Genomic DNA, 25484 nt, shown 5'->3' on the forward strand with positions numbered 1-25484 from the left:
ATTCTGTCGCTAGAGTTCCTGTCTTTTTCTGGGTCTCTCTGTCTGTCTGTCTCTGTGGCATAGGTATGATACCCCTCATTCTACGCACACACCCCATACACACACACACACACACACACACACACACACACACACTCCCCACCCACCGCATGGTTCCTCCATCATCGCTTTGCCTTTTTTTTTTTTTAACTTAAGAATGATGTACCAGGAACAACTACAAAGTACAAAAGATGAATCTATGGATGTGACACTTGTAAAGGGTAACCCTATTTCACAAGTGAGATGGGACAAAAAAGAAAGAAAAAAGGCCACCGAAGCAATAACTGCTCACTGAATTACCATTAAATTCTAAGATTTACAATCCAACGTACAGTAAGTGCATATCTAATGGAGTTTGTCCTCTAAAAGATTATAAAGTGAATCTTTGCAGCATAAGATGTGTGTAGATGATATATGTTTCTTTTAATCCAGTTTTTTAATTAAAGACAAAAAAGAGTTCAAAACACACAAAACAAGAACACGTTGATCAATACCAGCAAAACCCCGAGGCAGACTTAGAAGCTTACCTAATTTTAAATGTACTTTATAGTAACTATTCTCATTTTCTATCAAACTGAATTCATTCCTCCAAAGACAAAAGTAAGACATATAATCAAATAAATAGAGCAAAACAGAAGTCATGATATCTTTCACACAGCATTAGTACATGAACAGTTAACTTTTTTGAATCCTGTGTTAAATTTTTTAAAAAATCCTGAATCCAAATGATTGGTTATAAATTGCTGCATTTTTTGTTGAAGGAAAAAAATAAGAAAGAGAGTTTGTTAGTAGTATTGAGTCATTTAATAAAGGCAAATAAATTCGTATGTTGACAACATGGAGAGAATTCAAATATGATACTAATGTAATCCAATATCAACACAATTATGACTATGTTCATTTTTATTAACACAAACAACCCCCAGAAAGGAATTTACTATTTTGGAGCAATATCACTTAAAATACTCTAATTAATTCTTTAATAACCATTAAAAGCAAATTCTAATCATCATTCTCTATGCTGCTTTCTAAAGGAGACATTCATGAAATAACTCCCATTTTCCACCTCACGACAAACTCTTAATAAAACCTATCATATCATGGATAATATTTTAGCAAAAGCTTTCTGGAAAAGGAAAATTAATATAAGGTAGCTTAAGTAATGTTATTAGATGATTTATTTTATTTAGATAAATAGGTCTTTTTTAAGCAGTATCTCAGAAGTCGCTGTCCTTGAATTAAGTAATATATAAAACTATTACGCCGATTTTGCAAACCTATGCTTTGCTCTTCTCACCTCTCCCCCACATGATCTGAATTTTATTTTAAAGGATTAACAAGTAACACATATGATCGGCAATGATATCCTTGTTCTTTTAAACCTTAGTGAATCAAGTTTGCTAAAGGTGAAATAGTGGAATTATCAGTACAAGTGGCTGTGTCATCAGAGCCTTCAGAAAGGTGCTGTATAGAAACGCCTAAATAAACAGCAGCATAAAGGATTTTATAGATGAGATATATACATACAGATCTCTCTCTTTCACACACACACACACACACACACACACACACACACACACACACACAGAGCCTGACTCTGGTTATTAAAAATATAAAATAGATTCACTACTGTATATAAACCAAAAGGTATTTGTAATACCCCCCTCACGTTAATTTTAACTTTAATGCTAGTTTAAATGATGCACCGTTTTCTGCCCCCTTTTGCCAAGATATGTTAAAGATCATCTTAAAAATCAGTTGGTTAAAGCCCCTCTCTATGCTACAGTGAGCCGGAGAATTTCCAGCATCTGATGAAGACCAGTGGACCACCTGATACTTTTTCAGCAGAGTGATAAAATTAAAGGATGGCTTTGATTTGCTTGAAGGATTACTTCCCTTACTTAATTGTTTAAAGTGCATGGTATTAACACAAAGAGGGGGGAAAGAAGAAAATTAAGGTGACTGTAGAGCCCAAGCTAATTGCAAGCTGATTAGATTGTGCCATGCAAGAGCTCTCCCTCCGTTACATACCATCACCAGCTCTGGTCTTTTCCACCCTGCTGCTGCAGCAAACAAGCTGATTTGCTAACAAAGTGGTCAGCTCGGGCACTCGCACAGCAGCTCACGGGGTCCACAGACGGCTGCTCTCCATGCAGAGAATCTCGAGCTCCATTTTCCAATCTGATTACACGGCTCCTTGTTCCAGCAGCCTTAAACCTTCATGGCAGTTTACCAACATTTTCATCACTTTTTTCTTTTACAAAGCAAAAGAACTGATAAGCTCTCAGGTACCCAGGATCTCATAGTCAATGGCTGGCCAGCAGCCAGCATTCCCTCACCACACAACTGCTTCGGGCCACACTGCATAAAGCAGACAGGATTTACCAAACAGCACAGAACTATTTGAATTTTGCCATGTGTACAAGGAAGCAACATGTTTCTGTCCTTATAGACGTCGACTGTTGTGTCTAATCGCATCTAGGAAATACAGAGACCTAATAAGTGCCCTGCCTGCCCCCGCCCCCATAAAAAAGAGGCACTGCAAAGCAAACCAATGAACATATGCCCATGAATTCACTATTCCCCTAACTAATGTGCTTGGGGACTGCTAAATGCAAAGCACTGGTAAATGCAAAGCACTAATAACTGTTTTTAAAAGTCCCGGTCTGATTACCTGGACCAATTACCTCACTGACCGTGAAAATGATCCTAGTGACTTTTCATTAAAATCTAAAATTTTGTGGACTACACAAAACACGTGATTAGCATCTTAAAACTTTGGCAACCCCCTAGAACTTTAAAAAAGACACACCAAAAGATGCAGAAATGAAGCACAAAATCTATCATCTGAAGCCACCTCATGAGAATTCATCTTACTCCCTTGAATTCCCAGAAATCACATCATGCAGTTAGCAGGAGTATCTATGTAATACATTCACGTTCAGAAGTGTAAAACAATGACTGCTCTAACATTTCAAGTAGAAAACCTATGTGTAGACTCTTCCTCCTATGTAATATTTTAAAAATTCACTTTTACCCATAGCCCATAGGTCTAAAATGTAAAATAAACATGGGCCTAAAATGTGAGCTTTACAGTGAGATAATATAAATGTTCACTTACTGTCTGCTTCCGTTCAACCAAAAAACAATAAACAAAAAATAATAACAGAGCCTCCTTCGGCCACAGTCAATAACTTTCCAACAAAGATGAGGAAAAGAAAAATGGCTTTGAATGGCTGCGGCTCTTCCTGGTTCGTTTTTGCATAATACTGATCAATAGTAAAGGGTTTGGAAGGGGAGGGGAGGGGATGGAGAGGAGTCCTACAGTTATGGCAAAAATGTACAACTCAGCTCGCACAATGCCTCACCATGCCAGCTCGCCAGTGCGCTGACCCTCTCTGTATCTTGGAGTCATTAGCTGGAGTCCCAGCCCTGCCTCCAGGATGAGGGGATTTGAACCCACACACCGAAGTGGGGAGATTCAAGATTCTGAGCGTGCCAGACAGAAGGGTCATTCCTCTTCACTGATGAGGAGGACGCTTGTCCCCTGGGGAGGGGAAAACTGGATGAGTGACTGTCGCAAGATTCAGGCAATGGGCATGCTGCTGACTCAGGAATGGACTCTGACAGCCACCCTGCTTCAGTCCAGCCGCTCCGAGTGGGAGCGATTTTAGGGCAGCAGCATTGACAGGTACATGCAAAAGTTACGGGAGAATGGAAAAGAGAGGAAAGAGGGAAGGAAGGAGCAAATGCAACAGCAACTCCTTTTTGAGACATATGCATACAAGAAATAAACATTTTTCCTTAATGCAAAGTTGCCATTGCCCAACAGATAAAAGGCGTGTTTGTGGATGGGCATATTTAGAACACCCACAGCATTTCTGAGTGGATTTTAAAAGAGGACGTGCATTTTAAAAACTGATTGACTAGGCTGACGTGTACACATGCATATCCACGATACTGTAAAACTCTATAAACTCACAGAAAGTATACACACCCACCCATATATATATTTGCATGTGGGTGGTATTCTGCATAAATGACTGTCAACTTAAAATGCCATTCTCTAATTTATATGCAAATTCTACCTCTGGTAAAATAAAAACATATTTTAAACAGCTTATAGTGCCAACACATTATTCCCATGAATGATTTCTAGTAAACTATTTATGCCAACTGTGGTGGTTTTTTTTTTTTTTTAATATTTATTGGATGGTGAACGAAACCACTTAAACTACAGTTGTCTGTATGAATCAGTAATTTTCATGTTTCTAATTAAAATGTAAACAGCGTAATGAAGACATCAAGTTTTTAGGCAAATGTCTCTTCCAGTGCCACTTGGGGTATGATAATTACTGGAGCAGATCTATGGATGCTTCTGAATCCCCTACAAGTCCAGATTAAAAGCATTACCGCTAAACCTGGCTTTTCACACGAGGGAATTGTGTACTCTAACCCATTCCCAGTTTGCTTACAGATGCACAATGGCACCACCTTTAAAACCTGGTCATTAAAAAAAATCAAAATGGAAAATAACAAACGAAGTAATTTATATTTAAAATGTTGATTATAAAACATTAACTGGAAATCAAAATGCTGGAACCAGATCTACTCTGATTTGATTTCCTGCCATTAGCTTCTTGAAAAAAAAGAAAAGAAAAGAAAAAGAAAGAAAGAACAGAAAAACAGCAACCAAACAGTGTCTACCCTAAATTTCTAGAGCCCAGGTCTGGGCTGAGGGGTGAAGCAATAAACTGATTCCAGATTCAAAGATAACATTAACTTCCAAGATTTATTTTGTTTAGATGAACAGTTTAAATGAAGTAAGTTCACAAAACACAAAATAGCAAAATTTTAAAATAATATATAATCCATGGAGTAAAAATGTGTCATTTCCCCTTCTCATATTCAAGAATGTGAAAGTGCCTTTGATATGAAGCTGTAATCTGTTTTCATTTTTATTTCAGCATCTATTTCTCTCAAATTCGTCAAAATTTATCCTAAAGCAAACGACCTCTTACACATGCTGAAGAAATACATCACCTCTTCTGCCTACAACTGTTAATTGAACTTGTCTCTGAAGCCTATTTTTCCAAGTTAACCAGTGTGATTGCTTTACATATTTACTACCTAGCACCTGAACAGTTCCTTTCTAAAAAATATATATATATATATAATTCTCTACCATCCCTCCCTCCATACACCCCTTAGAACTATTGCAGCCACACTTGCAGTTGAGTAGTTATAGCTGAAATCTGCATTGATATGAAACGTCTAAAATGTAGGATAAAAGGAGGACTCCTTCTCCCCCATCCCACCCCCGTCCTCTGGACTCAAAGTCCACAGACTGACTGATATGGCCACTTTTCATATTATTTTTACATAAATGCTAGACAAGCATGTTGCTAAGGTTGGCTGTGGAATTGAAAATGGATAAGAAATGTGAGTATGTATGGGGTAGTTATGTGAGGCAGAGAAAGAGAGCAATTTTTGCACTGTTATGTTTTATTACTAAAGTAATGCAGACAAACAAATGTATATCCACCATCCTGGGGTCAGGGGGAATGTTTAATCTAAAAGCGTTTTCTACCACTTTTCCATCTGAAAATATATCAGCCTTTTTTTTTTTTTTTTCCTGATTTGGGCATAGAGACATAGTATTTTGGGGTGGGGAGAGGGTGGGACATGGAGAGAGAGAGGATCTGAACAAGGCATATTTTGGTGATGTTTAATTTTTTTTTTTTTTTAACACTCTGGGGGTTTTCTGAGGAAAAGAAAGCTGATTAAACAAGGCCAAGTGTTCTGTCAGCTTAAGGGTGATATCATAGTTGTGTTCAATATCAGAAGTGTTGCGAGTATAGGCATCATTTCTATTCGCTTTGTGCCAGAAAGGTAAACACCGGATTGCACTGTGGATTAAAACAATAAGAAATCCCTTTCCTCTCAGGCTTTCAAGGCTGTGTTAAACGGGTGTAATTTTTAATGAACACTAGCTGCTTGGTACTCATTCAAGACATTTCATTAGAAGGTTATTCATTTAAAAATCAACGTTTCAACCATATCAAGCTGTAACCTTTCTTGAAATGTAAATGAATGGTTTAAATGAGAAGATTAATAAAGAAGGGATGTTCCAATTCCAAGCATGGCATGCTATGTATTTTTAAATTTGTCTATGCCAGATGCTGTCAGTCAGAACAAAAAACTGTCCAAGCAGACAATCTGTGCGTCTGAATGTTGATCATGGTGGAAAGTACAGGGGGGGCGGGGGGGGGAGAGTGTGTCAAGGATTCATGGTCCTTCATCTTTGCAGTAGAGCAAACACGTCTCTCAGTATAGCGACAGACAGCTGCTTCCACTTTCTAATGTGCCCTAACTTAGATCACTGAAAGAATTGTCAGCGCTCAGAGAAACACACAAAGATAACACAGCCAGCTGCCATGGAGGGGAAAACAGCACAGCTCAGAAGAAATGGGATTTGTTCCATTTGCATGATGCGGCCTCCCCTGGGCCCCTTTCTTTCAAATCCAAAGCACAAAAGACAACACTTAACATATTTGCTTAAAGATGACAACCTCATGTTGATTTCATTTGGACGTAACAGTGTCAGGATTACAGATATAAGAATATATTATATCTGTAACAGAGACTGACAAATGTACCCATCAGTGGAACTGTCTGATTCATCTGCTTATACAGCCATTTTACCATCCCAAGGGTGCCATCTAAGTAGTAACTTTAGAAGACTGAAGGTCTAATTTTATTACACCACATTTCAACCTACTAAACAATATTATTTCTAAAATAGATCATTTTTATTGGAAGTCTCCCTGATGAAAAATCCAGTAGACACCAGAGAATTTATGAACTGTATGGGTCCTTTGAACTCAATATACTGCCCATTTTAAACAACTTTTCTTGCTGTATGGCAAAATCCTAGTATCGAGTAAGTGAAAGTTAGAGAGAACATGTATGTTTTGAATGTCTCAGTACATTGATATACTAAACAGATTTTATAGATATAGAGGGGGGAGAGAAAGAGACTGATTGATTATATGGACAACTATAAAATCAGGTCTTACCTGGTCCATTTGAATAAATTCTTTGTAACCCACTTACTTCTGTCTATGCCATTATACGTCTTCCCTCAGTATAGCATGCATACTTCAGTAGCAACTATATGAATAATCATTGCCTGTCAATATCTTTTGGACATATACTCAATCTAATTTCCAGTATTCTTTAGGCAGGGGATAAGACCAGAGAATGATTTAAAGCTAAATTGGCTAGTCTCCATTATAATACATACAGCTTAGGAAAAACATGATTCTGATCTGAAGCCTACATACTTTTACAAATCTTTATTTTGTATGGCTTTATGGATTCTGACTTCCTTTTTTAAGCAAATAAAAAGATAGAGGAAGATGTGACTGAACTGATTTATTTGCATCTACATTACTCCGAGTTACCTGATTGGAAATCTGGGGGTGAGAATGGAGACACAAGGAACAAGTAGAGAGGCAACCACCATTCTCTTCACACATGCAGTATACACACAGACACACATACACACACATACACATATAAATGCCCGGGCCACAGTCAGCTCCAGAGCCCACCCAACTGACTTCCCATAATAAATGCTGGCTCCCTATGTTCTTGCTTTGTCCAAAGGAACGCTCTACTGCATGTTGCTATTTACTGGCAACAGTATGATTCACTCATTTGGTCTTGTTTTATAAAATAGAGTTAACTGCTATATGTGAAATTTCTGCACAGCAGATGGTTACCAATCATTATTTTCCATTTGTTTAGTTTCTAGTAAGAACAAGAGAAACTGTGGAGTAGTGATGCAAAGAAAACTAGCAGCCTGCATGATAACCCAACCAGTGCCAGAAGACACATAAAAAAAAAATTACTTTTATCACATAGTAGATCAAGGCTAAATATAATTTTGAGGGATGGGGAGACGTTATTTCCCCCACCCTCATCCATAAAGGAAAATGCCATTTAATAATTTATTTCTTAGTATAAAATCCTCTAAAAATTAGCCTCTCTATTTTTTTAAAGTGATCAAAGTTTCTAGAAGCAACTTATTATAACCATTAATGTTTGTCATCACCCACGCTGAGATCACTTTCCTTACCTCTAAGTGGCCCAGTTGTCCAACAAATGGGAAATAGGAGCCATTTGTGGACAAGTGCACATGCACAGAAAATTAAGCTGTAAATATCTGGGCTGGGTTATTACTAGAATCTGGAAACATCTGGGGCTACAGAACAAGCCAAGCCCCATTTCCACAATGTCCAGGTAATTGCTTAAATGATTTATACCTTACTGTTTCTATTAAAAATGTCTTTAAAGAGAAACATTTGTAGCCTCGGTTCTGCAGTAAAAACTGGTATCTGATTTCACTCGTACAAAATCTTGTGAAAGATGTTGCATTTCTTCAAGGACATGTGCATGACAGGAAACTGAACCCTGGACAAAGGTGGGAGTGCTAAAAGAAGGCGTGGTCAGTCAAAGAAAACAATCATATCAGGCAAGCACATTTTAAGTGGCTTAATTTGTGATTAGTTTTTATTCTAATCCAAAGAATCCATTTTAAAAAATCCTCTTCATGCACATCTGACAAATATATCCAAGCCATTTTAGGGTGAACTATACCTCAATATCCATTTTCAATTTCAATTTTAACTAATTCCTCATAAATCTTGTTTACTGAGTCTTCAACTGAATATTATGCCAAATCTATCACCTAAGGGACAAATAAGTACCACCTCCCAGATAGACCTGGGCCACTTAGTTAAGAATTTGGAGAGATTTAAATTGGCTCACTTAGATGGTGTCTGTATGGAGCTGCTAACTGGCCCATTCAGAATGAAAGAGGTATAGACGCTGTCAGCTGCTTCACAGGTTTCTCTTCTGAATGCATACACACACACACACACACACACACACACAACTGTATTCACTTGAAATAATTTTGTTTTATTTCAGATTTTAAGCCAGGAGGACAATTATAGCTTCATATTCTTCAAGAATTGCCATGTCTAGACCTAACAAAAAATTCAGTGACTGACAGCTGTCAGCTATGCTTATGAAGGCAAGAGAAAAAAAAGAACAGCAACAAAATAAACTATTGACCACTGACTTTTAACCATGGCTCATCTTTAGTGACCACCAACTTACATTACTACCCTCTCTGGGGAATCACCCTATTTTTTTCTATGAGAGAACTAAAGGAAAAATGGCTGATATTTTAGGTGTGAGGAATCTGCATGAATATTTTTATTTATTTACTTTAAAACCCCCCAACTTCCTGATTATAATCAGGTAGAATTTTTTTTTTTTTTTTTTTTTCGGTACGTGGGCCTCTTCCCGTCGTGGCCTCTCAAGTTGCGGAGCGCAGGCTCCGGACGCACAGGCTCAGCGGCCATGGTTCACGGGCCCAGCCGCTCTGCGGCATGTGGGATCTTCCCGGACCGGGGCACGAACCCGTGTCCCCTGCGTCGGCAGGCGGACTCTCAACCACTGCGCCACCAGGGAAGCCCCAATCAGGTAGAATTTTAAACCTATGTCTTTTAAATCCTCCCTTGATTTAGTGGTTGTTGGCAAGCCACCATTATAATGGCTTTACAATTCATAGTCGTTACTCGCAATCTCATGGATTTCAACTTATAGTTAAGCAATTTTAACTTGCTTGAAGAGTACTGGTTTCCAGAAAACCAGAAAAGCTAATTTAACAAAGGAACTAAATAGATTGGTGCAGTCAAACTGCAAAAATGCTCTTGCTACTTTTAACCTATTGCTTCACAATCTTTATTATTCTACCTCTAATGTACTATAGTTCTTTAGTACTGAAGCTCTTTGCTGAAGATGCAGTGTTTTCATGCAATTGACCAAACAACATTTGTCCATTGTAGCTCACTTAATAGTGTATCTTTGTAATAATTCAGGTTCAACAATCAGCATTGCAGACATTTTCTTCTACATGGAGTATATGGGATCAACCTAGATTTCAATATGAAGTAGTAAGATAGCATCTAGAACTTTTCAGATTTGAAGAGACCAAATTGGAAGAAAACCAGTGAGCTTTCAGTAAAGGTTATAGGTTTCCTTAGTAAAATTGTGTTTTTAGAAGAATGACAATAGAGCCTTTGTTTTTTCTGAGTTCTTTCATGAAGCAATGTGAACAAGTGCTTTTCTCTAGTACATCTATCTTTAGGTTCAAATACACAAATATAAAATAGAAACTTTGTAAAATATTGTTGACTAACATTACAATTTCAACATTTGCTCAAACTAAATTTCCCTTAGAAAATTTTGTAATGCTATATGCTGTAACATTAGTGACAGGTTTAAGAAAGAAACTGACCCTTCTGCAAACACACAAACTGAGCGGGTGTGATGCATTTGAACCACTAGAAGACAGGGTCACTGGGTGTAACCCCAGCTAAATTGTTTACTGCCCAGTACTTAGTACAAAATAAATGAATAGTGTCAGACATTAAATACGAAACAAAAGTATGTCAATTAAAGTGTTAACCAAAGACATTCACAAACTACAGAGTCAATGAAAGTTATATCAACTGTAGATCAGCTAGTTTGCATCTTACTTCTTATCACCCTAAGTACCATCATGTTCCCAAGGAAATGTTTTCAGTACCACCAGGCACATATTTGCACACTGCCTATTTATCAGAGAAAGGACAAAATACAAAGAAATGCCTTTGGATATGCTGATTTCCCATGTTCAACCGAAGGCTGAATAACCAAGTGTCAACCAACCCTATGTTGTCAAGAAGTTGATTTGGAAGTCTCCACATCTAATGTTTTATGATTCTATACCTTCGAATTTTTGTAACTGCAAAAACAAAAGGAAAAAATATTTAAATATGTAAAACATAGTGATTTGAAGCCATGTGTTACTGCCTGTAATCGAAATAGGTTACAGATTTTTGTTAAAGATATCATTATAATGTTGTTTTTACAAAATAGTTTAAATGCTCTCCTACCCAGACATGTAGGAGAAAATAGAATAAATGACTGTAAGCCCTTTCTTAGGTATATAATTATAAAACTATTCTTTCAGAAGTGTAAGAAGATTGTAAAGTCTTTCTTTAGTAATTAAAGAATACAGAAATTTTATTTTTTAACGAAATACACAATTTTAATATATCTGTTCTTTAAGTACTTTTAAAAGCATCTTCCAGTTTTTTAAAGTAAGATTAATAAAAGATGAACCAAGTGACAGTCTCCTACATTTCTATCGATTCATTTCACCAAACATTTATTGAACACCTATTATAGGTCCTGTTCTATATACACATGTTGAGGAGATTAAAAATAAAAAATGAATCAGACGTAGTCTGCTCTCAGAAGTTCACAATTTCATATACGAGAAACACAAATGCCCAGCAATCTATAGCGGAAGAAAAATGATGGCAAAAGATTGAAAGGAGATTTTTTAAGTGATTAAGGAATATCAAGCAGATGTTGAAATGGATCCTCATAGGGTGGCTCAGGAAGTTTTCATAGATGATGCAACATTTGAGCTAGATGTCAAAGTCCTGGTAGGGTTTCGACAGGCAGAGGAGAAGAGCATTCCAGGCGGTAAAAAGAAGACGGACAAAGATTAGTTAGGGATACAATTTTAAAAAGATGGAGTTGCTTCCAGTTTGCTAAACATCCAACTTTCATACTGATCTATAATTTTGACATATTTTTAAAGAGATGTGAAGTCCCTAAATCCATTACTGCTTAAGTTAATCTGCTTGTCAGTCTATTTATATCTCTTACAGGGAGAAAGCACTGGCTAACTAATACTCATCAACTCTCAAGGTATTAGAATTGCTGACACATTTGCTTGTAACCAATTAGTAAGCATATTTAATGAATGGTTACCATCCCTCCTGAAGGGCTTAACAAAGTGATAAATGGTCCTTGAGCTCCCTTCATTATTTCCAGGACAATTTCTAGAGTTTCTTAAAGAGAAACAAAAAATCACTCAGCCACTGGCCACCAGCAAGGTTCCAGGTGACTCAAGCTCACTAGTCGATGACCAAGCAATCATGAATTATATAGAACTGGAAAAAAATCTTAAGAGTCATTGGATGAACCCTCCTTTAAGATTCAAAGAGGCTGAAGGACTTACCCAAGGTCACAAATATGATAGACTGTTGGCATCTGCTGCTGTCACCATTGTCACTTTCCTGAGGTACTCTTACCAGCATGGTGGCAATGTTCCTAAAATTCTTCATAGATTGTTGTTGAACTTTAGCCAGATAGTGAACTATCTCTAGTACATATCATGAGTACATTCAATTCTAAATAGATGTCTCTATTTTTGTGACTTCAAAGCAGGAAGAATGAAGTTTTTAAAATTAAAACTTAAAGCAAAAAGTTTAAGAGCTCAGGAAATGTATAAATATTTGGTTCAGCGAAGTGATTCTCAATCCTAACTTTACATTAGAATCACTGGGGTAGAAAAAGAAAAAGAAATTGGTCATCTCCCCAAACTTCTATCTAACTGGTCTGAGGTGGGGCTTTGGCAAATTTTGTTTGGTTTGGTTTGGTTTTGGTCATTAACATACAGCTAGCGTTTACAGGGTAGATACAGAATTTATCATCAAACTATGCTCAAATCAAATTAAATCATATATCTATCTACTTTAATGATTTGACTTCTATAATGGCAATAAATGCATTATTTCCCAAAAAGAAGTCTTAAAAAAGATATATCCTAATCCTCAGTAGATGTTCTTCCATAACTTCATTTGAGACATAACCAAATTGAGTATGTGAGGGAGAAGAAAGAGTCTAAGAGTAATATGAATCATCTTTAAAGGCATGTGTATTTTTTACACTTTTTTCAAATTATAAGGAAGAAGAGGGGGTATAGTTCTTTTAATTTGGGTTACCACAAATCCCATATATCCAAGATTTGGTATAGAACTTGCCATTTTAAAAGAGAAGAATATAATTTGTTTAGATAGTGCTGTGTGCTAATTAATGTGCACTAGTCACTAATTCCTAACAAATGAGGTCTTTTCACATAATTATATTAGGATTTGATTTTTTAAATTGCCAACCTCATTTTTAGCAACAGCTACATGAAAACAGCCTTTACCCTTAGTTTCCTTAACAACATCCCTAATTTTTTTTGCCTTTAGCTATTTCCTCATTCCTACAAGTGGTCTTTCACCCTCTGTCCATGCCAAAAAATGCTGCTACACTTTCCTCCATGCCAAAAAATGCTGCTACACTTTCCTCCTAGTACACAGCCCAATAACCTCGTAATTAATTCAAGCTACCTCCTCATGATCTAAATATCATATTCCAGTGGCTCAAGTGAAATTTGATTTTCCAGCTGATCAAGTAATAAACAGCCCTTACAGATAAATACTAGAAAGAAAGAAAAAAAAAAAAGAAAGAGAAAAACATCTCAGCCCCTCAACACAGTACACAGGTATGGGTAAGAATGAATTCCAGGAGCAGGAAGATGGATGAGACAGCAAGGTTTCTGGTGAGTCTGCAAGCAGCAAAACAGATAGAAAACCATTCCCCCACTGGCCCCAAGCACAGGACACCTGCAAAGTTGGCTATTAGAATTTATAGATAAATATTTTAAAAATATGTATTTAGATACACATGTGCATTACAGTTATACACCAGCAACACCTCCTAGATTGTAGCTTAGTAGTAGTGGCATTTTGATATAGTAGCGTAGAGTTCAAGGAAACGGAATTATATTGGGGTAAAACTGGGGATTTTTTGCTCATCATTATAAACAAACCTATACCACAGGTTGTACTTACTATTCTGAGTATTTTAAAAAATAAGTAATACAAAATAGTTTCCTGTAAGGTCTTTTTAATTTGATGCTACAACAAAATAAAACAAGACACAAATCAAAAAACAAACAAAACAAGTATTAGTGCGTCATAGGCACTCATTGAGGACTTATTAAAAGAACATAGCATAATAAAGAACCTCCAATATTAGATTTTTTCCTAATACTTTTACAGCTTTACATTAATACTTACATTAATACTTTACAGCTTAACATTATTGATAGAGATTTCACCCACAGCAAAAAAAAAAAAAAAAAAAGAAAACAAAAAACCAAACAAAAAGCCCAAAAGGGACTTTGCATACGTACAGATTTTTTCTCTCTAGAAAGATACTACTACTCAGTCTAAACACTTATTTCTGAATACGATTATTTAGTCCTACTATCTTACCATCCATAAGTAAATTAGTTGATTAGTTGATTGGTACTCTTAGAATTACATAAAACATATTTTTCCAATTAGGGAACACATATTCTTAGTACATTTAAAACCTTCCCATAGAAGGAACAAGTGCTGTTCAATTCTTAGTACATTTAAAATCTTCCCATGGAAAGAACAAGTGCTATAGGCGTATAAAGGTCCTTCTCATTTGTCAGACAAGGAGTCAGGCCAGGCAGGGTCCCAGTGTCTACATTTCGGTCATATCAGTATTCCCCTCAAAAATGTTGCTTAATTTTCTGAATAATGCAAGCGAAGGTCTCTCTTTAAAGAACTTGATACCAACACGATTGGGGTGGAACACCATGGTAAGAGGGGGTGGCGATTAGACCCATATTTTTTGTAAGTGGGGTCGAAAATTGACTCCAGATTTGTGACTCATGAACGGAAAGCCAGTTTTCATACAGATGTGCTTTAAAAAGTAAAAATGGCTATTATTCTTAACAAGTTACATATTGAGTATTATTCTTTAAAAATGACTCATAAAATATCTTTTTAAGTACTTAAAGTCATGATTATGTTCTACTCTTTTACTTCTGCTTGAATGTAATTTTTCATTTTCCAGGAAAGGACACATTTTCTAACTAACCCCGTTAACCTAATTACTCATAAAGAAATACCAAAAGCGTCCCTGACATCAATACCTTCACAAAGAAATGTATCTGTGCACGTGCACAAGAGCGTCTTCCATTTAGATAATCAAAACTGTAATTTTTACTTAAAAGACTCTTTTAGATCCATGTAATTCCTGGCAGTAAAATTTATCACAAGCACTTAAAGTGTGAAAACAGTAAGACTGTCCTATTCATATCCTTATTTCTTCACATATTTAAATCCAAAAGTATTAACTGTTAAGCTTAAAAGACTAACAGGACTCTGTTTATTTTACGGTATTTGTTTGATCTTAAATGGGTATTGTAATGAAAATGCCTTCAATCTTAAAGGAACCTTTTATCCTACTCAGAATAATTATTTTGTAAGATTAAAATCAGTGAATCATACCTAATTAAGATTTATAATTTAGCATCATTCAGGTATATGATCTAAGACAAAGAGTTTATAATCTTAACTTCAATTTGAAATGGAAAGGGAGAAGTGAATAAAAGGGAAATAAACAGCTCTTTGGGGCATAAGGATGCACTAATATTGCCACGTATATACCCAGATTCCTAGTTTAATCTTTTTTAAAGCTAAACAACTAATATGAAAACACAACATATTCAAGGATAGGAGTAAGGTGGGAAAAGATGGTTCCCAAATTAAATTATACTACTAGAATTTGTAGATAGGTTATATAACATAGAATATTTAAACATATGCATTGTGGCTAACTACCTCTTAAAAAAATTCAAATTTACAATGTCTTTAATGCAAAAGATTTCTAAACTGTGGGGTGAATTTATAATTAAATGGGACACTGTTGTAATAGTTATTTCCAATCCTTTCATTAAGGTACATGTCAACTGAGAGAGCAATGCCTTGTTATTACACAGGGCAAAGATTTTTCTTCTTAGAAGGTCTCATGTATAGGATTTCTCTCCACCAAGACTAACGAGGCATTCAAAATAAGTTAGCTTTTTCTCTTTCTTCAGAAATATCTTTAAAGCTCCCTCCCCTCCATCAGTCTTGGATTACATAAAAGAATAGTTACTTTTCTGAGCTCTTTGATATTGTTCTTCCTGGCAGAGTCATCTGATGTGGGAAATATCTTTTGAAAATAAATGGTGCAACTTCAAGTACACTCAGATCCATTACTTGCTGGACATTCCATCGTATCTGAAAAAGCCGCTTGACTTCAAAATTTAGTTTTAGGGATCTCAATATGAAGCTTGATCTCATTGAGAAGTATCTCGGGAATCAACAATATAAACGTTTTATCCACCCATCAAGTAGACTGTTCAAACCAAGGCGTAAAGGAGTCACAGATGGTGACTACATTTTTCAGGGGGAAGAGGATTGTTCTGGTTTAAGTTCAGAAATGAAGTTCACCGTTTGAATATAACATCCTGCAAAGTTAATGTTACTGCAAGAGTTACTTTTCGTCTTTAACACAGCTGTCACCACATGTTTATACAGCTACAATGCCACTTCCTAATGTCAAAACATCAATATCGCTGCTACTATAACAAGGTAATTATTTTTGTGTTTGCCCATCTTCCCTGACTCAATGAGATGTGCTTTTATTTCTCAATGGTCAGAATTTTCTATATTTTTAGATAACTTAAGATTCTACATTAAAAATACTTATTTCACTTGTGCTTGAAACTTAGGTGGCGTAGCGGTACAAAGCAACAGAGAAAAACTCTCAGGCTTTTACTTCAAATCTTACTAAAATCCTCCCACCTTAATCATTCTGTGCCTGCGAAATACATATTTAAGTATGTACCTGCCTGCAAACAATTACAAAACAGAGTTGCTTTTAAGAATATCTGCACAAAAATTCAGGTGATATATGGGAGCACATCAGGCAAAAGGCAACATAAGATAAAGGCAAAGATTGCAGTCACCAGTTCACGTATAGAAAAAGCAGAAGATACCTAATGGTCCATTTTCCCACTGAGGCTCTTATTCAACAACCATTAGCATCTCTTTAGGCAGAGGCACGTGGAATCACTGTGGACTGGTCAGTCTCCATGTAGGAAACCCAGTGACTTCCACAAGGTTTGTGGGTAATGAAGGCAGGGCCTGTTTCATTGCCCTGTGACCTGGACAGGCCCATTGGTCTTCCACAGAGAAGGGCCCTGCACTTGGTTTAATCTGCTCTTGCTGTCTTGAACTCTTAACAATTTTTGAACAAGGTGCCCCCACATTTTAATTTTGCACCAAGCCCAGAAATTATGTAGCCAGCCCTAGGTGAAGGTGACAGTGTGCGTTGACGGTAAGGATCATAAATCAGAAGAATTGTAAAAAGTTTACAGCAATATCTAGAAACCCATGGCTGTACATTATACTACTTTAAAATTATTATTTTGAATGTTACTGTTTCCATGAATAATATTTCCTAAAACCAAAGCATGAAAGTAGAGGTCACTCATTCTCAGATGAGTTTACTGTCATAAGTATATGGCATTTACTCAATTGTCAGTTGCTTAAAAAGCATCCAATTGACATAAGGCAAACATTAGATGGGGGGGAGGTGTGTGTTTGTTTGTTTGTTTTTGATGAGTAAAGTAAAATTCAGTTTCTGTTCTCTTGCCTGCAATATATCCACAAGTGGAATGAAATAAATGTATAAATTACCAGCCAAAATAAAAACTCATAAGCAAGGAACTGGGTCAAGGTATTCTCAATGTTAAGATATTGGGGAAAAGAAAACAAATTTTATAAGTATTTTACATTATGTTTTCTACAGTAAGGAAATGCTTTTTGTAAGTTATATATCACTTACTCATATGAAAATAAGAACAAAATCCTAACAAGAAGCAAACTTGCCAATCTTACTCAAAAAATACTTTCTAAAAAAGATTTCCCAACTTAAAAGTATAAATGCTGAAGCCAGCTTGCAGGGTAAAAAAAAGTTTAACCTTGGGCCTTCATATGATAAATCATGCATTTCTACTTTCAAGATGTATCAGTTTCAAAAATGATTGTAAGCAGTAATGCTGTTAATGCTTCGTGAAAGTCACAGTAGCTCAAATATAAGCAAACATATCCATTTATACATATACTCAACGTAAATACTTCTGCATTGAAATTCTCCTTTGAATTCACTGCTTCTAATATACTCTGAAAGCACAGCCCACCATATGCAATGTTAAGCACAGTGTCAATATTCAAGTAACAAGACAACAAGCAGATCTGTTGCATAAAGTATGTAAATATTATTAACAGAAACTGCCATACGCTATCTCATGTCTGGATGGTTTCTGATCACCTATCTCTTCTGCCTCCTCAGTCTCCTAACTAAGACTGTCGTCAACAGGTACGGCACACTCGTGTGCTGTGCTGAGGCAGAGCTCCTGAGCTGGCAGCTGTGCCGCTGCCCCGAGGAAACTTTGCATACCCACCTGCTTTTGATTTGCTTCCAACTTATCAGTACAATTTATTTTTTATCATATTCTTGCCTACCTTTTATTTCCACTATCTGCATTTCTTGCAGTAAGCATCCCTCGAGTACAAGTGCCATTTAAATGATAACATCAAAAATAGAAAAAGGATCAGTAATCAGCAATCATGTTTCAAAGCAGCTAGGCTTGAAATTTCTACCATAAGTTAAATGAAGAAGCTGATAAAAGTTCAAGTTTAGGGGAAAAAAAAGGAAGAAAATTACAAAATCCAACCATGAAAAGCACTTCCTAAACAGGCATTTATTTGCAGTCTTTAAAAAAAAATGTCTTTCATTTTAGTAGATTTTTTTAAAAAATTAGCTATAATCTGTTATGCGTGTGAGACAGAAAGAGAAAGATAAAGAGTTAATTGAATGGTGGATTAATTTTTGGACTTGAAGTCTTCCAAGTAGTACCCCAAAAGAATTTCTAAGTTCAATTGATTTTAAAACATTAACTCTTGTGTATCTCCAAGGAGACACTTATATTACATTTTTTTTTAATTGAAAGAAAAAAATTGCATTGTTTTCTGTGCCACTTGTTTATTCTAGTTTATCAGTGACCAAAGATTAAAAAGCAGATATGCTGATTAATCACGTCTTATCGATCAGTAGCATACGTCAGAATTTCACACAAATGTCTGCAGAACAATTTCTCCCAATCAAAAATTTATAAATCGATTTAAATTCCTGGTAATTAAAATACTTAGCTCTACAAAAATAAATGTACTTTACAAAAGAAGTACAGGAAATTTGTACTCAAGAATATCAAAAGCAAAACAGCAAACATTTCTATCAAACCAAGGTTCTAAGAACAAACCAAGAAGTACAAAACATAAAAGCCTGCAATTGTTTCAAATACACCTAGCAATTCTGCTGATTTTGGACCATTAAAACTGATTACTTAATTAGGCAATCATTCAAGGCATCCAAACACTCACAGCCAAAAACAGGGAATTATTAGCATAGCTGTCTTCACCTTGACATGAAAATTCTGAAAAATGTTGCAGACACTTCAACTTTCAGGATCTGTCCCCATGCGTAAACTAAGCAAAATACTAAATTCTAAAAGGTGACATGCCAAAGCTCAGGATAAAAAGAATTTACCTATAATATGATACTGCTCATCTGTTTTTTTTTTTCAGGTGGCTAATATTTTAAACTACCTTAGAAACGCCAAGTTATAATACAGATAGTCTTTAAATTCTTGGAAGTACTACTCCCTTTCTCCCCTCTGGTCATACTCTTGTACTAGCTAAAAGTAATTAACAAAAATTTTGCTCTCTTGTATGCCTATCAGAAGTACCAGCCTCCAAAGTTCCTGCCTGACATGAATAAAAACAACAGAAAAAATTTCTATTTATGGTAAAAAAAAAAAAAAAGTACTGGAAACTCAACCACAGGAGTCTTTAATATAACTGAGAAAAAACTCTATGTTTTCACTCAGAGACATTTTTAAGAATTTCACTGATTTGGTGCAGTCAGGAAAAAGAAAAATATTCCATTTTCAAAAAAGACGGTTCCTGAAATAATTCTAAAGTGACCCTATAAACTGTCTTTTTAGGAGAAGAAAAAAGAAAGTCAACTCACACATACAGCTTCCAAACAGAAGTCTTACCCTCTTCCAGGAAAACAACGAGACTTTATTACCCTGCTATGATTCTTTCATTTCAGACATGATTAATTAGCAAGTATTATACTTCCCAAAACTCCCACCATACTCTTTGTGATCCATCAGCCTAGTTGTTGATAGACCCATGTGAAATAGCAAACAGCCACCATTAGTAAAAGACAGTATCCAAAAACTCTATCTCAAAGAAGGAACACCTCTCTCCTAGCTTTGCCTCCCAAAATGAAACAAGCTGCTTTTAACTGCTTTCACGAAAAAAAAATTTTTTTTAAGTTGGTCATTTTCTTAATAATACCGTTTAAAATTTAAAATTCGAATAATGCATGCAACATATTCAGTATTTAAGAATACATGGCATATTTAATCTGCTACCTACCTATATTTGTAAGCTGAAATTCAGAAAGACTGGTGAGTTCCTATAGTTTATATTGATAATGATCCACATGCACAGTTAATAAACAATAAAGATGATATGAGCAAGCATGTTTTGGGAAATACTTTTCATAGGAAAAAATGTTTCTTCCCCCACTAAAAGCTATTATGTCATACATGTAATGAACATGCAAAACAGAAATACAGGACTAAAATAGGCAACACGAAGAGAAGAGAGCCACTCTACAATCAGTGAATGAAAACTCTGATTCTCTGTATATTGTTCTAAAACACTGTTTCAAAATAATTTTCCCTTTAAAACAATCATTTTCAAAATGTCCATGTGAACCAAGAATCCAGCCATAACTGAATGTACTATAAATATGTATTTGAACAACTGTCAATTTATAAAGGCTGGGGTTTCCTCTTAAACCTTTCAACTGTTATGTCCAAAAAACTTCACACATAGTACAATACTAATAAATAGATCTTGTTGGTCCCAGGAAACATTTTTAAAAATCTATTCTGGTCAAAATATCCTTGCTTTTTTTTCTGTTGTATTAAATTTAGGATCAAAAACATCAAAGCAGCTTCCACCTCGGACCTAACTTTTAGAGGATCAATGTGACAAGGCAGTCCCTGATAGATGTTTCTCTTGATAAACGACTTGTTCAAAAGAGACATTGTAGCTTTCATTTCCTGACCACAACACACTTTTAATTTGCAACAGCAGAGCTGCCAGAGTGTGAACCCTTGCCCACTTTCCAGCCTTTTAGGTTTGTAGCTCTGGTTCCTATAGGCCACACATTCGAGACAAACAAAATCTAAAAATAATCAGAGTAATAGAATTACAAAACAGGAGCCACTTATGCCACTCTATACATATGCACAAGTGTCTACTTTATAGATTACATATAAACTTTCCCTCTGCAGAATTCTAGTGTATAAAAACAAGCTTCCGGAATGAATATCACTTGCACAACTGGGCATTTAAACACAGAGGGAAATAAATTATGTGGCTATTATTTAATAGTAAGCAGAGACTGGGGGGGGTAATTTATACACTTCAATCTGCTGTTAAATGTCGTGAATTATATGATTGCCTACCTCAACGTGTTTTTTACATATTACTGCAATAATTACTATTACTACTACCCAGAAATCACATTTAAGTATCAATACAGTGAACAGTCAAACCATCCAATTTCTGCTCTCAGCACATTGTCCGAGCTCCGATTTAAAATTTATAAATGTAATATCCTCCTCATCACAGGCAGCAGCCCAATCTGCTCTGAATATATATTACAGCTTTAACATCACAGAGGGAAATCGCCCATCTGGCAATCCCATTCGCTCCAACAGCTCCGGGGGAAAAAAGCTGTGCTCTCTCCTCCTTAAAACATTTCTCAGGGCAAATTATGTGCATCTAAAATAAACAGTCTTCTTATTGATCGCTTCAAAGTCAACAAGTTCCAAATGCAAAATTCAATCAAATCCTTCCTATCATGTAAGAGCGGTGTGTGTTTAGCTCAACAGTCACCAGAGTCCAACCAGAAGTGTCTGTCGCGCATCGGCTCTTATAGTCCCTTTCCTTGTATTCACATTTGTGTTATGAGAGAGCAGTAACCACGGCCACATTACAGACCCCTGGCAGCTATCCCCACTGCTATTTCTTTCTTTCATATTCTCCCTTTCCTCCTTTCTCTCTTTTCAGGGTGAATGCATGGTGGTGGGCTATATGTAACAAAAACAAAAACAAAAAAAATTTTTAAGTGGACATATCCTTTGGTTATGCAAAATACTTTTCAACATCTTTTTGTTGTTGCTCCCTCCTAGTCTTAATTGAATATCACAAAGTGTACACACGGTCACAAGAGCTATTGAAAACCCCCTCTCACTCCATTTATCTGACCTCTTTTTTTGGGGGTGGGGGGTAAAGAAAGAGGAAAGAGATTTCAAACAAAGTCAATTTCAGTGCCTGCTTATTTAATTCTGTCACAGGTTAAAAGTAAAAAGCGCTGACAGGCAGACAAGTGAATGGCAAGGAGAAAAACAAAACAAAACCCAACCACTGTTCCTTAAAAGACATTAAGGACTTTAAGCAATCAAAATACATTTTTTATTTTCATGTAAAAGATATCCCTTCACTCACCCCCCCCAAAAAAAAACACACTCAGAAGAAGTGATTACTCCACAAAGTGCAATCATTGAGAGAGCAGAGAGTCAAATTGCATTAATATATTGAGAAAAAAAATTTCATCCACTTCTGTGTGTGTACATATATACATACACTTTCATTAGTAAGCAGTCTTTCCCCGCACTCCCTCCCTCTCCCCTCTCCACCCAGCCTCCTCCCCAAAAAAACTGCACACTGAGTTTAACTAATTTACATACCATTTGACTTCAGCGGTTATATAGTGCTTTACTAGTAACATGCAACTTTGGGATTACAGCTAAAACCGATAAAGGTGGACTCCAGCAATCTATTAATCAAAACTGAAATATACAAACAAGCGATATAGCAAAAGCAAACAAGCATTTTGACAGATTAAAATATACATTATACATATATATATTTTAAAAGGAATTATATATCATGAGCAGCTCCTTCCCAAGCAGAGTCTTCAGTGGTTTTATCATGCTATTTAATTTGTCTTTCCTATTTAGATGCAAAGGAAGTAAATTCCAAAACTGACATACCATAAACACTGGTGCTACTGATCATTTCTTGCTGGCAGCACAAAAAGCTGAATTGGATTTCTCACAAGCAGGAATTCCAAAGGTTGCTTTTCATTAAAGCCACTTTTCCTCTCAGCTATCAAATGTCACTGCCTTGAAACGTGGGCCCTTTCGTCAGGTATTCATTTAACCTACATGCATATAATTAAGGGGGAAAGCAACATCAACAAAAAGGGGATCTCAGATCACAGGAGAAGAAAGAAAGGAAAAAAAGCACATGACCAGGAATGCAAGTCCATGTCAATTTCACTCACTCCCATTGAAACTAACAAGAGCTCCGGGGAGGACGGTAATAGGATCAGTGGATTGTATATACCATTAAATTATACATCTTTCTCTCCCGTTCCTTGCCAACAATACGCCCACCACGCTGTACCCCCTCCAAGATGATGTGCTTACATTTTTCTGCAACCGATCTTCTGACATATTCACGTTCCTCCAGCCACGAGATTGTAATTTAACCTCAACTTTTTGTGTGTGCAAGATTCTTATTTACACTTCTTATTTACTTAGAAGTTAGTTCCCGAAGAAAGTCTAGCCCCACCCTATGGCTCCGCTTTCTTATTTTTTTATTTTTGAAGTAAAAAAGATAGTAATAAGTAAGCCCAATATAGCGGAAAACGAGATACTTGCAATCGCGAACTCTTAATCCCACACTATTGTTACAATGATTAAGCAGCAAAAATATGCATTATAATGTTTCAGGGCTACTTTGTACAGAGAAATTAGACAGCAGGTTGGCGTACAGAATAGAAACGAGTGCAAATTAAATTTAATGTTTACGGCACAACTCGAAGATCTCTTTTCATTACGGTCTTGGATTTATTTATATTCTTTAAAAATTAAACAAACAAAAACAAAAACAAATTTAAACAGCTGGTGGAAAACTACGAAGCTCCTCTTACCTGAACGCGCGGAGCGAAAACCCGATAGGTTAGCGTAGCATCGATCCGATGTGTTTGCTGATGAATGGAAGCTAGGGTTAAGTGAAGGTGCCTATGATTTGAAATCATTCCAAGTTTTTGAAGGGAAGACGGACTGCAGCCTCTGCCATGTTGGAATTTCAAACCCAAAACAGCTGCTTGGAAGGAGCCAGCATGCCAGAGGCTGGGCGCAGGCGCAGAGCGCCGCCGAGCCAAATTCAAATCACTTTCACACTAAGAGCCAAAGATCAGTTTTCAAAGGAGAGAGGGAGAAAGAGACGGAGGCTGCCGTGAGGGAGAGAAGACGGGAGGCAGTGGCGAGAGGCGGGCAGTGGAGAGAGACGGGCAGCGGCAGGACCAGGAGGGAGAGGGAGAGGCGCACGGAGCCCGCGGAGCTGGAGGGGGAGAAAGGAGGCGGGAGGCGAGCGGCGAGCGAGCTAGAGACGCGCCAGAGATTCATGGGCAGGGAGGGCTCAATGGCCGCGCCGCGCCGGCCGGCCGGCCGCTCGGGTCATGTTACACGGCCGGGGCCGCGGCGGCCGCCCAGCCTCGCCAACGCGCTCACGCGGCCCGGAGGGGGCCCCGAGGTCATGATTACGAGCGCGGGGACCGGGAGCTCTGCCGGCCCGCACTCTCAGGCGGCCCAGCCTGGGGAAAGGGGAGCGACGCCTCGAGAGGGAAGGGGCCTTTCTTTCCCACGCGTGACCGGCCGACTCTGGCGCTCCTCACCCGCCTTAAAGGGCTCTCCGGCACGCCGCCCCTCCCCGCCCGCTCCAGGCCCTCTCGACAGCTGCGGCCGCTTCAGCCTTCCCCACCCCCCAAGACTCGCGCACAGGACGGGATCTGGCCCCGAGAGCCGGGACCTCGCCCGCACTCTCCCCTGGGCCCCCAGCACCAGCCAGAAAATGACTTTATCTGCCAAGAGGAGGCAACTTTGGGGCGGGGGGGGGGAATCCGAATTAACCCAGCTCCCCTCCCCCGCTGCCCTGTGAATCAATAAAATCCTGAGTGGCTAGGTGTGCGGTCCACTCTTCCGCTCTCTGGCTCCCCTCCCTACCTCCCCCAGGCGGCTCGGGCAGGGGAAAGCAGCGCCCGGGGGCCCCTGGTGCGGGCGGCTGGTGCGCAGGCACAGACGTTAGGCTTCTGCTTTCCCAACCCCCTTCTATGGAGCAATCTAGGGACCCAGGAGTGGGAAGAGAGTAGGGGCTTTGTGGCGCTGGGAGCTGAAGAAGAATGAAATGTGCAGTTGAGTGTGTTGCTGCATCCCAGGGAGCGATGCAGTGCTGATTGTCTGTTGCTGAGATAGCCTTTTGTTCGGAACATAAGGTTTAAGAAACACGCACACGTTTTCTGGGGTCTCTTGTTAGATGTAAATGTGCTGCATCCAGACGCTTACTATGCAGTGTAAGCTCAGTTGGTTTACTAATCACCCCGCCCCACCCCCC

At 37.6% G+C, this 25484-nt stretch overlaps 1 protein-coding gene across 3 annotated transcripts in view; it reads right to left on the reverse strand.

The window, feature by feature from the left end:
* The window catches only part of FIGN (fidgetin, microtubule severing factor), a 120233-nt gene extending 95476 nt beyond the window's left edge, over positions 1-24757 (reverse strand). Inside the window, exons 1-2 of one of the 3 annotated variants that reach the window (XM_059052947.2) lie at positions 24022-24757; positions 23078-23247 (exon numbers count right to left, since the gene is read on the reverse strand). In XM_059052947.2, the coding sequence (XP_058908930.1) occupies positions 23078-23102 (25 nt within the window). In that variant the 5' untranslated portion in view covers positions 23103-23247; positions 24022-24757. Of the gene's footprint in view, positions 1-23077; positions 23248-23515; positions 23571-24021 lie in introns of those variants that run through there. The other 2 variants (XM_067027520.1, XM_059052949.2) reach the window with 2 other exon arrangements.
* Between the last annotated feature and the right edge of the window lie 727 nt (positions 24758-25484).

The sequence above is a fragment of the Kogia breviceps genome, chromosome 2 (assembly GCF_026419965.1).
Source record: "Kogia breviceps isolate mKogBre1 chromosome 2, mKogBre1 haplotype 1, whole genome shotgun sequence".
Lineage (NCBI taxonomy): Eukaryota > Metazoa > Chordata > Mammalia > Artiodactyla > Physeteridae > Kogia > Kogia breviceps.